At 46.8% G+C, this 18,301-nt stretch overlaps 1 protein-coding gene across 2 annotated transcripts in view; it reads left to right on the top strand.

The window, feature by feature from the left end:
• The window catches only part of LOC144159045 (voltage-dependent calcium channel subunit alpha-2/delta-3-like), a 163,592-nt gene extending 155,750 nt beyond the window's left edge, over window positions 1-7,842 (top strand). For both annotated transcript variants that reach the window (XM_077690290.1, XM_077690289.1), the window contains one exon: window positions 1,483-7,842. In XM_077690290.1, coding sequence (XP_077546416.1) covers window positions 1,483-1,596 — 114 coding nt within the window. In that variant the 3' untranslated portion in view covers window positions 1,597-7,842. The remainder of the gene's footprint in view (window positions 1-1,482) is intronic.
• The last annotated feature ends 10,459 nt before the right edge of the window (window positions 7,843-18,301 follow it).

Genomic DNA, 18,301 nt, shown 5'->3' with positions numbered 1-18,301 from the left:
GAAAGTGAAGAAGACAATACATGCAGGGCAGGACCAAGATCTCTCCCGCGCATTTCCGGCTTCTCTTCTCCTGCACTGCCCAAATTCATTATTTGCCGCCAACTGGGTTTCTCGCATACTTCCAACGAGTTATCAGCCTTCCCCTACTGCTACTTTCGCCTATCGGCAGCACTAGCTAAAGATGAGGTGGAAAATGTGGTCAAAAGTATGAGGAAGTAAAACTAGCATCACTAAATAAAAGCTTCATTTGTGACGCTAGGTAGAACCACACGTGATGATGCAATAAACACACGTCTACAAAATGATGGCAGTAAAATCGCACTGGAAAGTGAGAAACGCACAGTAATAGAGGCTGAAATGAAGGAACACAAAAAATGAAGGAACACAAAAACACTTGTTTGTGTTTTTACCTTTCGTCCCCTGTCCAGGTGCACTTTTCACTTTCCAATGGGTAAAAGCTAGGCCCCCTTTCGGCATTGATTTAGTTAAATTGTGACAAGAAAACTATTCTCAGAAAATCTCAGGACATTAAAGCTACCACTGTACTGAAAAACTGGGATATAAATCACAAAAAAGGTGATACCAAAAAGCCTAGTTAAGGATTATACACCCATCAGTCAACTATGTCTTTACAATTTGTCTGCCAAGGGAATAGACTGTCAGATTAGGGATGCCCTAAACTTAGAACAACTGAAGGAAAAGTCAACATCAAAGAAGGCTAGTCAGCAATGGATCAAATTGATGCCACAACCCATGGGAGCCAGTTGGGCGTAAAACTACTCCTTACACCAAAGCTCTCTATAGGCCTCCACAAGAGTTTTTTCAGCACACACATAGGATGGCGGGAAAGCGAAGTAAAGGGCATGTGTTTGTGAAAGCATTAGTTGGTTGAAAATATGATGTCCCTGCCACATAAGCATACACAAATTACGTAGGTGAAGGGTCGCACGCGAAGTGCCGGATGGCTCAAAACATAAGAAATGCATGAATAAAATGCTCGGGTCGACACAAAATTTTTAATGGGGGCTTCTTTAAACAATGCAATGTAATAAGAAGAAAAACAAATTCATTAAATTTGGGTTTAAATGTGATTCAAGCAATGTGTCTCAAGAAGGCGAGGCAAGCAGGCATGAATCATCAGTCCCACCACATTTTGGCGATTAGCTGGCTGAAGGTCGTCACCTAGTGAACGCGTTGTGGCCATTGACTTAAAACCGTGTCTTCTGGATGTGTAATTTGGCCTACTTGAGTAAGCTGAGCATGCTAATTACAGAAGCAGCAATTAGGTGGGTAGTGAGTTCGAATGAACCTGATAGACGGCTTCCTTGCTTGCGGTGCGAATGGTGGTATGTGTTGAGTCAAAGCAATGGAGATAACGAAGAGACGCAAAGATAAAGGAGTGCTTAGGTGTCCTCCCAATTCTTTTCATTTACAGGATGCTGTCCCCTTCTTTCACACGTTTCATTTATTTCTCTGCTGCAGGAGGCGGAACTGAAAAAGCACTGCGGCCGTGCCAGTGCGTTGCACTCCGGTTCACTTGCTCTTCTGCTTGCCGTCTCACTCCTCGCGAAAGCCTCGGCCTGCTTCTGGGTGTGATGGAGCCAACAACGACAAACATGCCTCCATTTCTGGGCAGGGCAAGCATGCTACGCTCCCGTGCAAGCTGAGTCACCGGCGAACTAAGGCCTCCCACTACGTTGCACGGTTCAGCAGCGAACATGGGGTTCGTGACGTTGTCGGTGTGTGCGCGTGTTGTCGAACAGTGGGATAAACCACTCCTGTGCACCCAATACTCAGATTGTGTGCCACCACATCGGCGTTTTGTAACTCTTGCGTCACGTGCCTCTTGTTAGAGCAACCCCCATTCGCATCGTGAAACACACTGAAACGGGTTCGAACATGCGTTCGGCACGTCATTCAAGTCACAAGTAGGGCAGAAAATGCTACAGCAAAGCATTTTCCTGCACAGCTTGCTTGCAGTGTAACCATGATACTTTCTTCCTCCTTCCTTTCGTATATATCAGGGACACTGACAGAAATGAAAACAGCGCCAACCAGTCATTTTAGTGTGACCGCTCCTGCTGCAACCTAAAGCCGATTGAGTTTGAATCGAGCCGGCCGAGAAAGCGAGACAAAGCGTACGCAATGAATGTTTGCTGGTCCCGGATCGCTGTTGTGCGAAGAGACATGTAACGTTGCGAATGAATACCGGAGGGAGTTGTCCTATGCCGCCTTTACTTGAGTCATTTCCGCGTAAACAAAGGAGCGACGATGACGCAACCACACACAGACTTCAAAGACACACGCGAACGATCGTCTGCAACTCTACGTAGCATATCAGCAGCAGCTTTTCAGCTTGAACGGGAAAGCGTCGTCCCGAAAACTCCCTGTTCGTTTCTAGAAAATCAAAACTGCCTTGCCATGGTATTGCCGAGTGCGACCGTTCAAAATCGGCATGGGTTCAGAGGACGTGCTACAGTCAACGAGTTTGTTCTTTACTCTGTGGACTTCTGGGAATCCCTTCATCCCTGAGATGCCCAGTACTGTGCAAAACGAGTGTCAATGCCATCTACGATGTCCTGTGCGCCCAACCTCTCAACAACCGCAATGTGGATTCCCGTGTGTATGGATGTGACTGTGCCTAGGTTGACTCTTTCATTATGACTGTGTATGTGCGTATGTGTAGTGCTTCTGATCCTGTTGACGGCTCATGAAGAGGACGTGAACGAATTAGTCACCAGGTCCTCCAACCTCGTGTTACCGTGATGTGACTTGGGGCGTTTATTTCATAGTTATTTTCTGTATTTCTTCTCCAACTTCTTTCAAGAGCGGCATTGCCAACTGTGGAAAAGAGGGATACGCGTAGTTCAGAAGGGTAGGGAGTGTCAAGAACGCCAGTCAGGCATTGACGTAGGTCTGAACTGACTGGGGTATTGTTCTCTAAGTTAAGTGTTGAATTATAATTCGCGTCCAATGCTTGGACCCATACGTCAGTAAAACAGGATCTTTGTCTCAATACTCGTAATCTACACTTTGACTGAGGCTTCAGTAAGCGCGAAAAAATGATCATTAAAGAATAATTTGGTGAAATTGCAGCAATTACATTGCATGACACTCAACTGTGCGTCAACCACAAGCCAAAGCTGTCATCAAAACACTGGTCAGGTCACGTCGTCGGTCTGATGCTGCTATTTTGAGGACATCATCCCACATACAACACAGATTTTTCAATATGATGACGTTATCAGAAATGCCATCATCACGTTGCTCATAGAATTACTCAAAGTGGCGATCGCTCGTGTCCCTGAGACGGCAGCAGCAACGTGATGGCGTCATTAAGTTTTCTCGGCTGGCCTGATGATCGTCATCACGTTGCTGCTGCTGCTTGCTGCTGTATTGGTATTGCAAGGTTCCGTGACCGTGTTTATGCGTTAGTGACGCATGCACCCTGCTGTTCTAAGCACGGTGATAACTTGAGCCTGACTTCCATACGTTGGACAAGGTGACGGCCAGTTGTTAGTGTCGCCAGGACAGATAAAAGGATGCCCAATGAATCAGGGGCATAAAATTAGGAGACGAATTGTATTTCCCACGTTATAATTCTCAGCAAAACATTTTCCGTTCACACTTGAAACAAGTAATCGACGCTTTGGGCATTTTCTACAAAATTACGGAAGCGCACGCCGTTATTGTGTTTGGTAATTCCCCTGTGAAACTTATCAGTAAAAGCTGGCACTTAAAAGTATTTATCGGAGTGGACATTGTTACCCTTTGTGTAGAAATTTAATAAACTCCTCGTTTTATCTCACATTTTCAATCGCAATGTAGAACATCAATTCGCTACACGTCAAACTTCCAGTGAGTCCATGGCAACTTGATTTTTTTAATCTTAAGGGTTGCCGTCCGTGGACGGCAATCTTTAGTCAATTTAGCCTCGGCCGAAACTATCACCCACGGATTACTGGAGAGTGAATTTATTGCCGTTGGGAACCTTTTAGTCGCAGTAGTTGAACCAGTTAATTACAGATTGAAACCACGTCTTGTTTGGGGAGGGGGGAAGGGGGGGTGCTATCAGCAGATAATGGAATTTTCGGCAAGTGTTGGTGTAAAGCAGGACCTCCTTATCTCGGCGTAAACACCAGCCTTCAAGGTAAACACGATAAACCCGACAAAAATTCTTAACTGCTACAACTTAAAACAACTATATTTCACTGTCTCCTGCTATGAAATGAAATGAGCACACTCAATGAAACACCTTTGTAAAAATTGCGTCAGGAAAGCAACCAGAGATGTGGTAAAAAAAGAAACGTTTTTGCAACTTTGGGCATCGGCACAGGACATTGTTTCTTTTAAAGCCACCAGTGAACCACTTCTGCCGATACGTCCCCCCCAATTTTCCGTAACAACCTTTAAGCTGTACTAGTTGATTGTTGAGAATTCAGGGATCGAGGTATGCTTTGCTGTGTCCACCGTCTTCAAACCGCTCCACATCTGCCCGTCACCCCAACCCTCCTAACCTTCTAGCTCTTAGCGCCGTGTCAGGGGCGGTTGGAACAGTTGTTGCTCAAATGCGTGCGCACGTCGTGATAGCATACTTGTTTTCGCTTTGTTTTTATGCAGTATGTATGTGTGCGGTCGCGGCTGCGTGGTACTGACATTGAGCTGTACAGCATTGTGAACTTCTCTCTTTTGCGCTGTTGGCTAGCCACTTTACACCCCATCCTCGTCCCAGTTAGATAAACATTGAAGAGGGAAGACCGGGGACTGGTCCAAGAAACCTGGGCAGAGACGTCACGTGGTCACTGAAATGGTTGCTTCTGTACAGACCGAACGTTTTTCGTTAGCGCTTAACCTTTTCTTGCACTTTACCATTTTCGGTGTTTGTAAAGTTGTTTGTATAGCGACGTACTTCTGGGCTCTCGCTAACTATAAATAATGGTGAATCGAATGGAGTAACGACGTTGGTTCGCAGTTTCTCCTTCAAAGCTAACCATTTAGGAAAAAAAGGGGCAAGAAAATGCCAAATCAATTCTGTGGTGCTTTGATGTAGCTGTTTCCTTGCCGTGGGCTGTTGCTTTCCTTTTCATTTGGTATGCCTTGTGTATTCCTCACGGCTGTATGGAGATCTGTTAATGAAAAGAAAGCACTATGTTGGTGCATAGCCGTGTCATTGCTAATTTCATGACTGCTGGTATGCTCTTAGGCACTCTAATGTCATCTTTGCAGTAGTTTGTTCTACCTAGTAATGCGAGCTGACGTATAGGTTAGCTCGCGGCAAGAGTCGGTGGCTATAAATGGGGAAAAAGTGGTGGATGGCTGGTGTCTAAAATTCGGCAGCGCATAACTGTGACGTCACCGGTGTAAGCTCTTGTGTACGCCGTGTAGTGAGCATGTCTGTTAAGTTCACATGAGTGGCGGTCACAAAATTCTTTGGCTTGCGTATAAAGAATACTTCTGGGGCATAAAAATGATTTCTTTATGTAATCTTCCTTTGCTGTAATGTACACTTGTCATTCAATTGGAACGCATTGGCACCTGATCCCCTAAAAAAATGTCCTGCAGGAAGCGACTGCTCGGTAAAAGTTTGCAGTGCGTTCAGATCATCAAACCTTGTTTGTTGACCCATTACTTATAATTTGCAACCAAAACAAGTCACTAAAGGTTATATCATGACTTGCGGGTAGATGGTGCAACTCTTTAAAAGCCATGTCTTGATTGGAAGCTAACATTTCAGTCTTTGCACATAGACTGTATTATGCTCGAATACTGCAGTTTAAAATTTTGGGCACACTATGTTTAAACGGATGACACGTGCCACGGCCAAGAAGGGACGTTTCTAATTGCCAGTATGTTGTTTGCTAGAGGAACTAAACACAATGGTTCTAAGCCATGCTGGGGAGGCTTTGGCCATACGTTCTTGGTCAAATTTTTCATTTGCTGTCGTATCCTCGAAAATCACAGCTGTTTCTGCACCATGCAATTTGCCAAAGCAAGATGGTTTTCGCTGTCTGGCATCCACAAAGTTTTTGAACAGTTGCTGCAAGCTGCTCACATAGTTGAACTTGATGATATGTTGTGTTTTGATTTCATGAAATTTGTTCTGGTTGTTTGTTCCCTCCCTTATCATCCTGATGGACTCCTGTGGCGTTCACGTGTCCTTCGCCAGAGCCCTTGATAGTGCCCTTTGCACTGATGTCTTCTCAACACGCTCACGTGTCATTCTGTTTTCGATATTTGACTCGCACAAAGAGAGGCACGTTTTTATGGATCCAAACGCTCCACTCAGCAATTGGGTATGTGCCCAGTTTCTACAAAAAAATGTAGAAAACAGAAACCGGAAAGACGATATGTAAGCACGCACTCAGCAAAATGAGTTTGGGTGGGAAGCGCATGATTGGGAGAGGAAAAACACCCGTATCATGTAGCGTTACAATCGCATGTTGCGGCAAAGACATGGCTAATGATGGCCATGTCGATGTGGTGACGGCAGGCGAGGCAGTCAGAACACCCACAATTCCCGCTGACTTGCAGGGTGTAAATGCACCAAAGCTTCATTTGAAAACACCACCAGTAAAGAATGCGGGGCTGTTTGTAATGCCGTAGTGTAGGCTAGGTGGGAGCAGAACGGCATTTAATTATCTCATGACATCTTCATGGTTGCAATTGGTGTCATTGGGATACCCATGCCTTGAGCATGGTACAGTGGGGGACACCATGGGATTTCTCCATGACATCTCTGAGGTGGTAACGTATGGCAACGTTGTGTGATGAAAAAAAGAAATTGCGGGGACGGTATTCTTGAAGTCCGCGACAAAGGAAATGGTGAACTCTACTCGTGTAGCTTTGAAAGCAAACGCTAATTTAGAGTACATCCTAGCTCTATTCATGTATACCCAAATTCTAATTTCTGAAAGTTGCTTGGTAAATGCGTTGAATTTAAGAGAACTAAGCAAACACAGGGGTAGCAGCAACTATTAGTAGTTGGCTTTGGCTTAGTGATTGCAACTTCACAATTTTATTTGGCTATGAAGTAGCAAATAATTCTAATGTTTTGTGGCCAAGGAGGGTTGCACCGCCAATTGAAAAAAGAAACAAGTAAGCAGTGTTTTGTTAATCTAAGCCCGCTGTATAGGCACTCCCCTAGATTAAGCCCTCTGCATTTTCAGCCATTGCAGGATGCATGGTTTAATTAAACGGTTGCACGAATTTCTTCCGATAAGGTACTCATAGAAAAATACCAGACGGAATACGCAAACAATTACCTGATGAGACGGTGACCACGAGAAATCTTTGATGACTCCTACCTTTTTTGCCTCACCTGTTCACAAAAGTATCCAGCTCTACATTGAACCTCGAACATTGAATTGTCGACACTCGTAATACGCATTTCATTTTTTACCGTAGCGAATGAGATTAAGACTGCAACTAGAAGCAGACGAAAGGCGGCTCAGCTTCGCCTCTTTGGCCCCTCTGGGTTTCCACTTCCGTGTTTAGATCCCGACGTGGAAAACGAACACACCGCGGAATTGCTGTACATACAAGGGGACTAGGCTGTTTTTGTACAAAAGGCAAGTCTGTTTACACACTTTGTGCATGTTCCCTCAATATGACTAAATCACGGAATCTTTTTCTTGTTCGTTTCCATTGTATTGATATTGTACAATTTTGCATCCTGGCAGCAGTTTTTGAATGGCGCATGGACGTATCTTCCGTTTGTGAAACTTGATTGGACTGTGACATAAGCCGATGGAAAAAATGTTCTTTCCTTGTCTCTCATCGCTCTATCTCTCTATTTGTACTTCTCCGGGTGCAATTAAAAGCGACGCGTATGTGGTTTTCAAATGTGCGTGTGTCAGTGCTGTTCTTTTTGTCGCACGCAAAACTATTGCAGATTGGAGCGTCTGATTCAAGCCCATTGCTTTCGCGTTCTTTGGGGACTGTGTCAGATGGCTTATTGTCCATGTAACTTTTATAAAAACTGCCGAACTCTGTCTGTGAAATGGAGCGGTCCGACGAGATTACTGGCATTGGTTACTAGAGCAGACACCTTCAGCTTAGCCTCATTAAAGGGGTCGTGAAGAGGTCTTAAAAACGTTGTCTTGTGTTGGTACTTCTAACTGTGGAACCTTGATAAACAAACAATGCATACCCACTTCGTTGCCCGATATCAGCGAATGGGATACCAAATGCTGTTACGGCTTCACTGGGGCTTTCCTCCTCAACTTGTGAAGGAACTTCTTGGTAAGAATTAAGCCCCCTCCTCTGCACAATATGTCGGCATAGAGCAGGTTCACAAAGGGTCAGATAAGGCTACAACAACGGCGCCTTTATGAAACTCGCCCTGCAACTGAACGGTGGACGTCTCATCTCTGATACGACTGATCAACGTGGTCGAAGTTTCTCAACAACGTGGGCGAGGGGCGCAGGCAGAAGTAACCACGTTTAAAGTAAACTGGGTATTTATTTGTAGACTGTTTACGCCGTTTCGCACGAGTCTAAACTGTTGTTCTACTCACCGCGGTGGCTCAGTGGCTAAGGCGTTGCGCTGCTGAGCACGAGGTCGCGGGTTCGATTACCGGCTGCGGCGGCCGCTTTTCTGATGGAGGCGAAAAGCAAAAACGCCCGTGAGTACGAGATTTCGGCGCACGTTAAAGATCCCCAGGTGGTCAAAATTAATCCGGAGCCCTCCACTACGGCGCGCCTCATCGCCTGCGGTGCGTCGGCGCGTTAAACCCTACAATCAATCAATAAACTGTTGTTCTGCTAGGCGGTATTCTTGCACAAGCTTGCCGACGCTTGTCTCATGTAGCCTGTAATGCGAGTTGTGCGAACATGAAACTTCTGACCTGACATGGTAAATGACCGAAAGCCTAAAATGAGAATTTTTCTACATAAACACGTTTATCGAAGGAACTTTGAGTTGTTGGAACCTAAAGCCAACCTGTCAGTTATACCCCTGTCAAACGTGCCTATTTAAGTGCACTTCCGCCGAGTGCACTCGGGATTCCCAAGTGACATTTAGGCTGCGCGCTGCTAAACGACGAAATAAAGTGCCCTTGGCCGTGATGTCAGTGACGATAGCCGGCGTGCAAAATTACTTGAAATTCCCCCTCTTTATCACGTGAGGAATGAAGCAAACATTTCGTTGTGTTTTCATTGTTTTTAAAATCGCAATCGGTGCCTCGCACAAGACCACAAAAAACAGAGTCGGGACGGCGACTGAACACCGGCGCTGATATCTTCACTTTTATTCACTGCGCAGTGAATGACATCAGCATTATTGTTGGGAGAAAACTATCTGAAAGTGTTGAAAACAACAGAAATAGGCTGAAGTAGGAACACAATCACAGGGCCACAAGAAACAACCTACGAAAAGTACGAGAACGCCGTAGAGAACGGCTGCCATGGAGCAAAACACCCACCAGGCGGCGCTGGCACGTTGTTGAGAGAGAGATTATTTTTTTATTTTTCGTCGCTGCTTCAATTTTTGTAAAAGTAAATAAGCAATATATCTATAAATAACTTTTAACGTTACTGATTATCATCTAAACGCTCGCGGTTTTATGTTAATTTTTCCGATTTTCGGACTTCTGTTCACGAGATTACTCACTTGGCGAGCTGGCCCCGGTAAAGTGTGTTTGGGGAGCACACTCAGCTTAAAGTGCGTTCCTTGTAAAGTGTCATTCGCGTTTGCCGTTTAGCTGCTCCCGAATGACATTTTAGCCAAGTGCACTCCGTGTAAGTGCACTTAAATAGGCACGTTTGACAGGGGTATTACTCATCAAGCTCCAAAATAACTAGCGAGAAGCAGTGATCCAGCGCCTAGTCGCCGATTCCCACCATCAGGCAATTCGATTGCGTTCCTGTTTCCTCCAAAAAACTGCTGTTAAAGTTGTTTCCGGGCCCCTTTTGCTTACTGCAGAAGCGTTGAACAGTAAGTTGGCGGTTAAAGCTCTGGGTTGATTGGAATTTTTTAAAACACACCAGAATGCCGGGCTGCAAATGCGAATTGGCTTTTATGCCGTAGTTTTCTGCAGCGCCTGCGCTTCTCACGTCGATTGTGTAGTGAGTAAAGTGTCTAACTTCAATGCAGGCTGACAAAAATGTTGGGCTGCCCCGGCGGCAGCAAGTTCTTTTCTTTTTTTTTTTTTGCTTGAGCGGTTTTGTGCCATTTGGTACAAAAAAGGTAAGATTCCGAAGAGAGTTAGGCAGAGCAACATGAACTGCAACAAGGAAACTGGCTACAAACCCTACAAACATGTATGTCTGAGATCTACAGTTGTTGCCAGACAACTGAAGCGGTCGCGAAACCGGACACGTCGTCACAAAAATGGACTGATGCCACCAAATAAAGATTTTATTGGAAAAAAGGGCCGTAATGACGTGATGCAGGTGGCTTGTGCTGCTGAAGTGGCTCTCTGTGAGAAAAAAAAAACGCTTTTGGTGGCATTTAGGCTAAGTATTAATACGCCAACCTTCTCCAATAACCGTTGCTCAAATTGGTCCTTCATGAAATGATCCTATTGTGAAGAGAAAAAAAACTGTGACCACCGAGTCTGAGTTGCGCCACAAACACTCCGCAAGTATAACAATAATGCATTTCACAGGAGAGTTAGCGACCGTTCAACCGCAGCCTGGTCAAATTTGTGTTCGCGCATATCGGCTCAGTGCCGAATCCACGCTTAACTAACTTCCGATAAATGTGTTTAAAAAGCGCTTTGCCGGACAGTAACTTACAATAAATGTGTTTAAAAAGCGCTTTGCCGGACAAAAATAGCTCTGCTGAAATGTATTCGTCCAGTCTGTTCTGGTTCACGTCGCAATGACCCGATAGGCTACGCCGGTGCAATTAGGCTGAAGTAAGCGTGCACACTGCAAATAAACGGTTTCTCGTGTAAAACGGATACACGGAAGAAAGGGCGTTGAGCCATTGAGGGGCGACCATGCATTTCAAGTGCCCACTCAAACGTGCGCGAATTCAAAAATGCGACAACATAAACTGCGAATCAAATGTACATACGTCAACGGCGAGGAAACTAAATTAGCTCGCCCTCAAATTTTTACCTGCGGCAAATTTTGCATTCTCTCTATAGCCGCAATGTGCGCCGGGCCGATCGAGCTCATATTACGCTGAAAATCGTTCCACTGACATAACAACGGGCTTGTATTACTACCCGGGTGGCTTGGCGTAGACGCAAAACATGACTTCGCCCAACAAAGAGCTTACACGCCCTCGACCCGCTACACGGTCACACGCAAGCTTCCGCCGACCAAAACAAGCGTGAGTTCAGGTGCTTGAGGCACGGCAACCTTACAACCGACTGGACATGTTACGCCGCTGATAATTACGCTGGGAAGTAAGCGCGCACACAACGAATACACGGCCTCCGGTCCAAAGCAAAGCTCACGACGTGACGCACTCTCCGCTGCGCGTAATGCCTACTCAGAACAAAGGATGAGTGACCGTTTAGCAGCGTATACGCATTTCTTCGTACGCGAACGCTATAACGCGTGCAGAATTTAACACAGAGAGAACTTACCCCGCAAAGGCGTGATAACAGCGTCGGGTTGAAGTCACCCGTCCAAATCTAAGCAGCCAAACTTCTCTACTTTCCGTGTGGCGTTTCGTGGACGCAAACACGAGCGAAGTCCTTTGCCATCCCTGGCCGCATTCGGGCAGTCGAAGGCACAACACATCGGCATCGCGAAGCCTTCGAAACGAGCAGCTAACTTTTCGGTTGTTATACGCTTGCGACTCCGATAATAAGTGTTCCGAGGCAGCCTCATCAGCCCGGTCAGAAATGGCGAAATAACTATGTACCCGGTCGTGAAAGATGCGAAAAGAAAAAAAAAAAACGCGGGAGCAGGCGGCGGAGGCGGGGCGATTTGACCGCTGGCCAATTGCGCGCTAGGTTCGCCGGCGAAAAATAAAATGGAAAGATACGAAGGAGGGAAGGAGCTCGGTTGAGGGTGAAAGGCGGCGAGACCATAAGATGGCGCTACCTTAGCTATTTTATGGGCCTTAACCCAGCGTTCCCCGCGTGGAAGTGCGTGGTCTTTGGCGGCGGCGACGGCGACGGCGGCGGCGGTACGGCTTTGTCGTCTGCTTTAGCGATGGTTGTTTTGGGCCTGTTTTGGTGCAGCCTCGCGTCCATTGCGCGCTGCCTTCGCACGGCTTGATGGACTTGTTCCACAGCACCTCCAGGGTAACCAGCACCCGACGGAATTAAGTGGTCGTACGGCGAACATACGTTAAGGATTGGTTCGCAGGGCGGCGAAACAAAACGTAGAGACCATATACAGAAATCTGTCCGCTAGAGAGAGAGAGAGAGAGAAAAAAATTTTATTTCTCCAGCAGAGGCTGATGTGTGGGCGTCGCCCCGTGGAAGGCGTCCCTAGTCCGGGATGCCTTGACTTCGGCTGGCCGTCCGTGCTCGGGTCACCAACTTAAGCTGGATATCCGGGTCCGGGCTGGCCAGGGAAGCCCTCCACTGCTCGAAGGTTGGGTTGGAAAGGGGGGGCAAGTCTGGAGTTCGTTGGCACTCCCATATGATGTGGTAGAGGGTGCCAGGCTGGGGACACTAAGCGCAGAGGGAAGGTTGTTGGGTGGGGAAGATGAGGTGGAGGCGGGTGGGATGTGGATACGTATTCGTTTGGAGCCGCCGCCAAGTTGTAGCGTCCTCTCTGGAGAGGCGCCAGTGTGGTGGTGGGAGATGACGGCGAGTTTGCCGGTAATGCGCGAGAATCTCCGTGTAGCCACTGAGTGGGTGGAGTTGATCGTGAGGGGGTAAACATTGGCCAACGTCGGCAATGGCTCGGTGTATTATATCGCGAGCCGCGGAGAAACTCTACCTTCTGAGCATTGGTTGCCAGGAATGGGACTCCGTTTCTAAATTGGTAAATACCAACTCAGTTGTGTTTGAAGGGGTATTACAAAAGGTGAAAGTAGGAACTAGTTCTGATAAATGGCGATTATAAAAGTTCCCTCGACTTTCTCGCAATTCTACAACTTACTGAACTAAATAGTTTAAATCAGTATAAATGGGTATCAATAAGTACACATGCCGAATTGTTTCGGTGTCTGCACTTGCGTTGCGCGGTGGTGTAGCCCCAAGCTAGCACATCAGGATGGCTAGGTTCCGCTGTCTCACCCTTCGAAAGACGCTCCTGTCCGTTTTCTTTCTCCCGACTCAAGGCCGGACAAAAGCGGCGGCGTCCGCCGCTCTAGCCCGGCCGTGGCCGACGTTGGGGCTCTTCGATTTACAGTCTCGGACTCACCGCGGACTCCCCGAGAAGCAGTCCGGCATTTGATTTTTCCATGTATCCCTATGGCTTCGGGGAATCCTCGGACTACCCGCGGACTATCCGCGGTGAGTCCGAGAGTGTAAATCGAAGAGCCCCGTTGCTGCTGCGTTCGGGACGCTGCCCCCGCGAATTCCAAATAAAGGCTGCCATAATTTCTGGTTTCATTTTTTGTAGAGCCACGTGTGTGAATTCAAGTGACGTCCCATGGGCAATTGTTGCGGGCGTCGTTGAAAGCTTTGCTTTCCAACCACCCTCAAAGCGAGGACTGGAGCCAATTTTTTATTTTTTTTTTGCTTTCGCCATGCAGTTCTTTCTCCATCTGGTCAAGATAAGGGACCGTTTGATTAGATTGGTGAACGCGTTTCCCCAAGTGCCTCTTGAGACAAGGCGTGTTGGGTTTTTCACCAAACTGATTATTCGCGTTTATGGTGATTCGACCGCTAGTGTGTTCGCTTGTCGGGTGGCTTGCGTCGAACAACCTCAGTAATGAGTGCCCGTTCTGGGGCAAGATGGAGGCGAAAAGCGAAAATACCCGTGTTTACGAGATTTCGGCACACGTTAAAGATCCACAGGTGGTCAAAATTAATTTGGAGCCTCCCACTAGGGTGCGCCTCATCGCCTACGGAGCGTCTGCGCGTTAAATCCAACAAATCGAAGACCCTTCTGGGGCAATCGCGTGCAGCCTTAGAGGAGACGGTTAACGTCTGGGCTTGCAGTCAACAATATCTGCTAAGGATCTGTATATATAAACATTGTATTCACTCGCCCAGCGTTGGTGAAGGCTCCTTTTTCTCCTAGAATTTCCATGCCCACCAGGTGGCGCAGGGAAAGCTCATTTAGGTAAACCACTGCCAGTGGTGCCGGAAAAGAACCCTTGATGAAAGACTGTTTAGAATGCCGTCCGACGGTTCTATAAGCACTCTACTCTATCGAGGTCCACCAGCATTTTGTAAAAAATTGTCTTGTGTGGAACTACATCATTCTACCTAACGTAAAGTAAAGTAACGCCACCTAAACCAGCTTAACATCACATAATATGACCTAACGATCATAAAGCAATCATTTAAAACGCCAGAAATTAACCTATACTATGAATATTATGAGTTAGTTTAAAGGTGAAAAAATTAGGCAACAGCCGGTCTCGAACAACCATCCTTGGGAAACAGTAGCTATGATGGAACGTTTACAGCACAACGACGGGCCCTTAGGGTGGGGCTACCCTAGTCCTACGTATTCGCGTGTCGTCGGCGGCACTCTAGACCCTGCGCAATTTGCAACTAGGCAAATGACCGATTCATCGCAACGAACATTCCTGACTAAACGGAGCCGCTACGTGTTGTGTACACCTTAATTCAACAACACGAATCGCTTCGAAAAAACTGATTTCCTTAAAGGGAGGGTTTGGTGTACTCTTTAAAGAAGTTTTCGGCATACAAAACTGATTGCTATGTGCTCGATATCCCCTCAACAACGGGATTGCTTCAAATACACCGCGAAAAACGTTAACAAAATGGGACTTGCAAGGGTTAAGGCTTGGGCGAGTTGGTGCATGATTAAAAATAGGGGAACAGCGCAACACAGACAAACACAAGAAGGTGAAAACCACGAGCGCTGACAAGGTGACAACCACGAGCACTCGTGGTTGTCACCTTCTTTTTGTGTTTTGTCTGTGTTGCGCTGTTCGCCTATTTGTAACGAAGTGGAAAACCAGCGCAAGCGCTAAAGAACAACTACAAAAAATTGGCTCCAATCCACACTGCGAAGGTGGTTGGAAAGCAATGCTTTAAACGACACCCACAACAATTGCCCATGTGACGTCACTTCAATTCACACACGTCTATCTACAAAGAGTGAAACAAGAGATTCTGCCAGCCGTTACTTGGAACGAGACAGACGTGCTTTGTAGTCGTGTCGCCGATCTCTGTCTCAGTCCATTAGTTTGTCGATGTAACGCGGAAGTGGTACGATGCCCAATTTTGCATTCCGCGAGGAGCGCTTCAACAGCATCCGAGAGGAATACACTCCACTGTCGCTACGCAGTTCCCGTGGTGCACTGTGGCGTAGGAAAAGGGAGCACAGGGTGAATGCACCAACCTCACGGGCCGTGGAAGCGGTTAGCGCTGTTGTTTCGGCGTAGCGCGTCATGTAATACACTGCCGCAATTGCGCAAGGGTGACCATAAGACGTGTACGGCGGAGGGCCCTATCGATCAATGCCAACACACTCATATGGACAGATGGGACACGGCGAGGCTGCAGCGGCCAGGTCGGCTTGGGAACAAGCGTGTTACGTCATTTACACTGAGTGGCGGCACGAATGAATTTATGAACTAAGCTGTAGGCTGATTCCACGAGAGATCGAAATTTCTTGACCACGTGTATTTCTGTTTCTTAACATATTTTTATGGCTTATGCGGAAGCCAGCGGATGGCCCAAAAGTGCATTCCGTCTTTACCTATCGTGCGAAATTTGCGAGAAACGAATCGTAAAGCGGCAGCTGGCGGCGCGTGGTTTCCGGCGGTGGCAGTTCTTTCCAGCTTTGGGGCTGTGCACACGGCAAGATGTAATTGTTGGTACTAAAATTTGTTTGAAACACACATAAACCAAAATGACTATTAGTTCAAAAGAAACTTTGAATTCTGGCGTGAAAAAAAGAAATTATCAGAAGGAACAAAACTTGGTCCATTCTACGGCACATCCCAGATAAAACACACTCTAACTAAGAACAGGCAACCTAATTGCCCGACCAACCAGAAGGGTCGCGACAAAACCCGACTGGGTAGTTTAGCTCTTCACCAAGAGATACAACTGGTGAGGAATAAGAAGAGCGCCCAGAATACTTGGTACCACGTGACTACTTTGTGGACGGGCAATCAGAAAAGCAGAAGATTGAGAATGGTGTAGGACGTGAAAACGTCTCCCGCCCTGGTAAAACCGAGTCATCAAGGAAACGCTTAGAAACTGTTCCTCGAGCATTCCGTCAGAGCAAGAAGTTGTCGACAGAAATTGTTGCTAACGCCGTGTATAAATCAAATTCCTGAACGAATCATTCTGGCCAGAATAAACAGGCTAACAGAAGAACAGGAATTGTTGTCCAACTTGCATGGTCTTAGTGCAGGGACCTGTGGCTAACGATGTCCACGTGAGACAATACTACGATCTGCTGAAGGAGCCTCCCTCGGGGTACTCGGCTGAAATTATATATAGCCTCGGACGTCATCTTGGCATTCTAGAAGCGATCACTCAGCTACCCTGGCAGTTCTGGAGCTCATACGAGAAGCCGTACGTGCATTCCGTTAAGTTGCCGACTTCCTATCGCACGAATCGCTACGGTAAGACGGGTTGGCTCGTGATCACCAGAGCTCCCCCTTTATGTGGGGCATCACAGGGGTCGTGTATATTTTCCTACTGTTCAATCCACCAGTGTCACACTTAGCCTCATTTCTAGAGCCGGCGTCGGTGTACGCGGGTGACAAAACTCTGTGGGTCACTCGAAAAAGTGTTACATTACTAGCAGAAGTCATTTACGCCAGTGCTACAGCAATCCTACGAGGAACCCGTAAGGCGGGCCTTCAGTGCTGTCCTACCAAGTAACAAAATGCATGTTTTACTTCCTAAAAGACCGTCACCCTTGCTAGAGGCTTTCACTCACGTCATAGCTGACGGAGAGCCTGCACAACGGGTAACAATGGTGTTTATGAACGGTCGCTGTCGTAATCTAAGAAGCTTGCGCGCATTTGCCCCGAAACGGGCACTCGGGGCAAACGTCGTTCGAGATAAGGTTGGGCAGTCAAACAAGCCCCCGACGAGCCAAGAGACGTCCGACGAAACCTACAGAAGGGAATTAATCAGTGAGGCGAAGAAGCCCAGCACACCTTGTCTCAAGAGGCACTTGAAACGGCGCCGCTCATCTTACAAGACGCTAGCTTATCTTGCAGGTCAGGAGATAAACAAATTAATGAGGAGAGCAGAAAAGATTGGACCTATGTGGTTCCCATGCTTAATCTCTAAGCCGTGTGGGCTGATTTCCATCCCTATATTCTATTCTAAGATGTCGGACGAGTGTTTGTGTCTGGACAACAGTGTTTGTGTCTGGACAACGAAGACCCTTGACCCTTCAGCATTCCTTAGGGGACTCCTACTATCATTGGCTACATGGATCGTGCACAATCACATCCGAAAGACCCAGGGAGCTGCCATATACAATGAAAAGAAATGTGAATAGCGAGGAAGCGTGGTGTTTCACTTTGATTTTGCCAAAATTTGGACTCTCCTCCTTCCCCACGAGTTGCAAAGCTACCACTTGATTACAAACCAAGTATCTATATTCACTTGTGTGCTGACGATCCGAAAAAAAGTCATAGCTTTGCGGTTGCAAGCGATGACGTTTCCCATGCCTCTGCGCATTCTTGCTTGGCTTTAGAAAAAATCGGGCATTGGGTGGACGAAAATCTCCCACTTTACACCAAGGTGACTTATGTCAGTGACGGGTCAGTGACGGGTCATTTCAGATACGATCGAACAAGGCATGGCTGGTCGACCTCTTCAATCCGCTTTAATTTTTTTTTACCTCATTCCCGCATGTGCGTAATGTGCGGATTCACAAATATTTCCGGCGGAAAAAAATTTAGTCCGACTGAAAAAAACTTCGGAACGCACCCGCGGGGACCCCGGCCGCTACCTGCCCCTGCGCCGCGGCTAAATTTAGCGGCGTACACTAAAAAATATACTCATCAGGCACTAATGGTTATTTTTATGGTTAATCTATGCCTGGTGTACATTTCCCCCAAAAATTTCGTTGGCAAGAAAAACAAATATTTTTGGTAATAAATTTCCAAATCTTGCTCAGAGCGCATTTTCTTCTGTACTTTGCGGCCAAACATTATCGTAAGTTATAGAGCTAGAGCGTTCATATTTTAGCGAAGGATGTTTCTGGAAAGCATAAATAAAGGCCTTAAGTATTCTGTCTGCGCAAACTACGGTTAAAAAGCAACTGG

The sequence above is a fragment of the Haemaphysalis longicornis genome, unplaced genomic scaffold, assembly GCF_048455015.1.
Source record: "Haemaphysalis longicornis isolate Haplotype H1 unplaced genomic scaffold, Haemaphysalis longicornis Haplotype H1 scaffold_10, whole genome shotgun sequence".
NCBI lineage: Eukaryota > Metazoa > Arthropoda > Arachnida > Ixodida > Ixodidae > Haemaphysalis > Haemaphysalis longicornis.
Note: the sequence above shows the minus strand (reverse complement) of the source record. Positions and strands in the feature narration are given on the sequence as shown.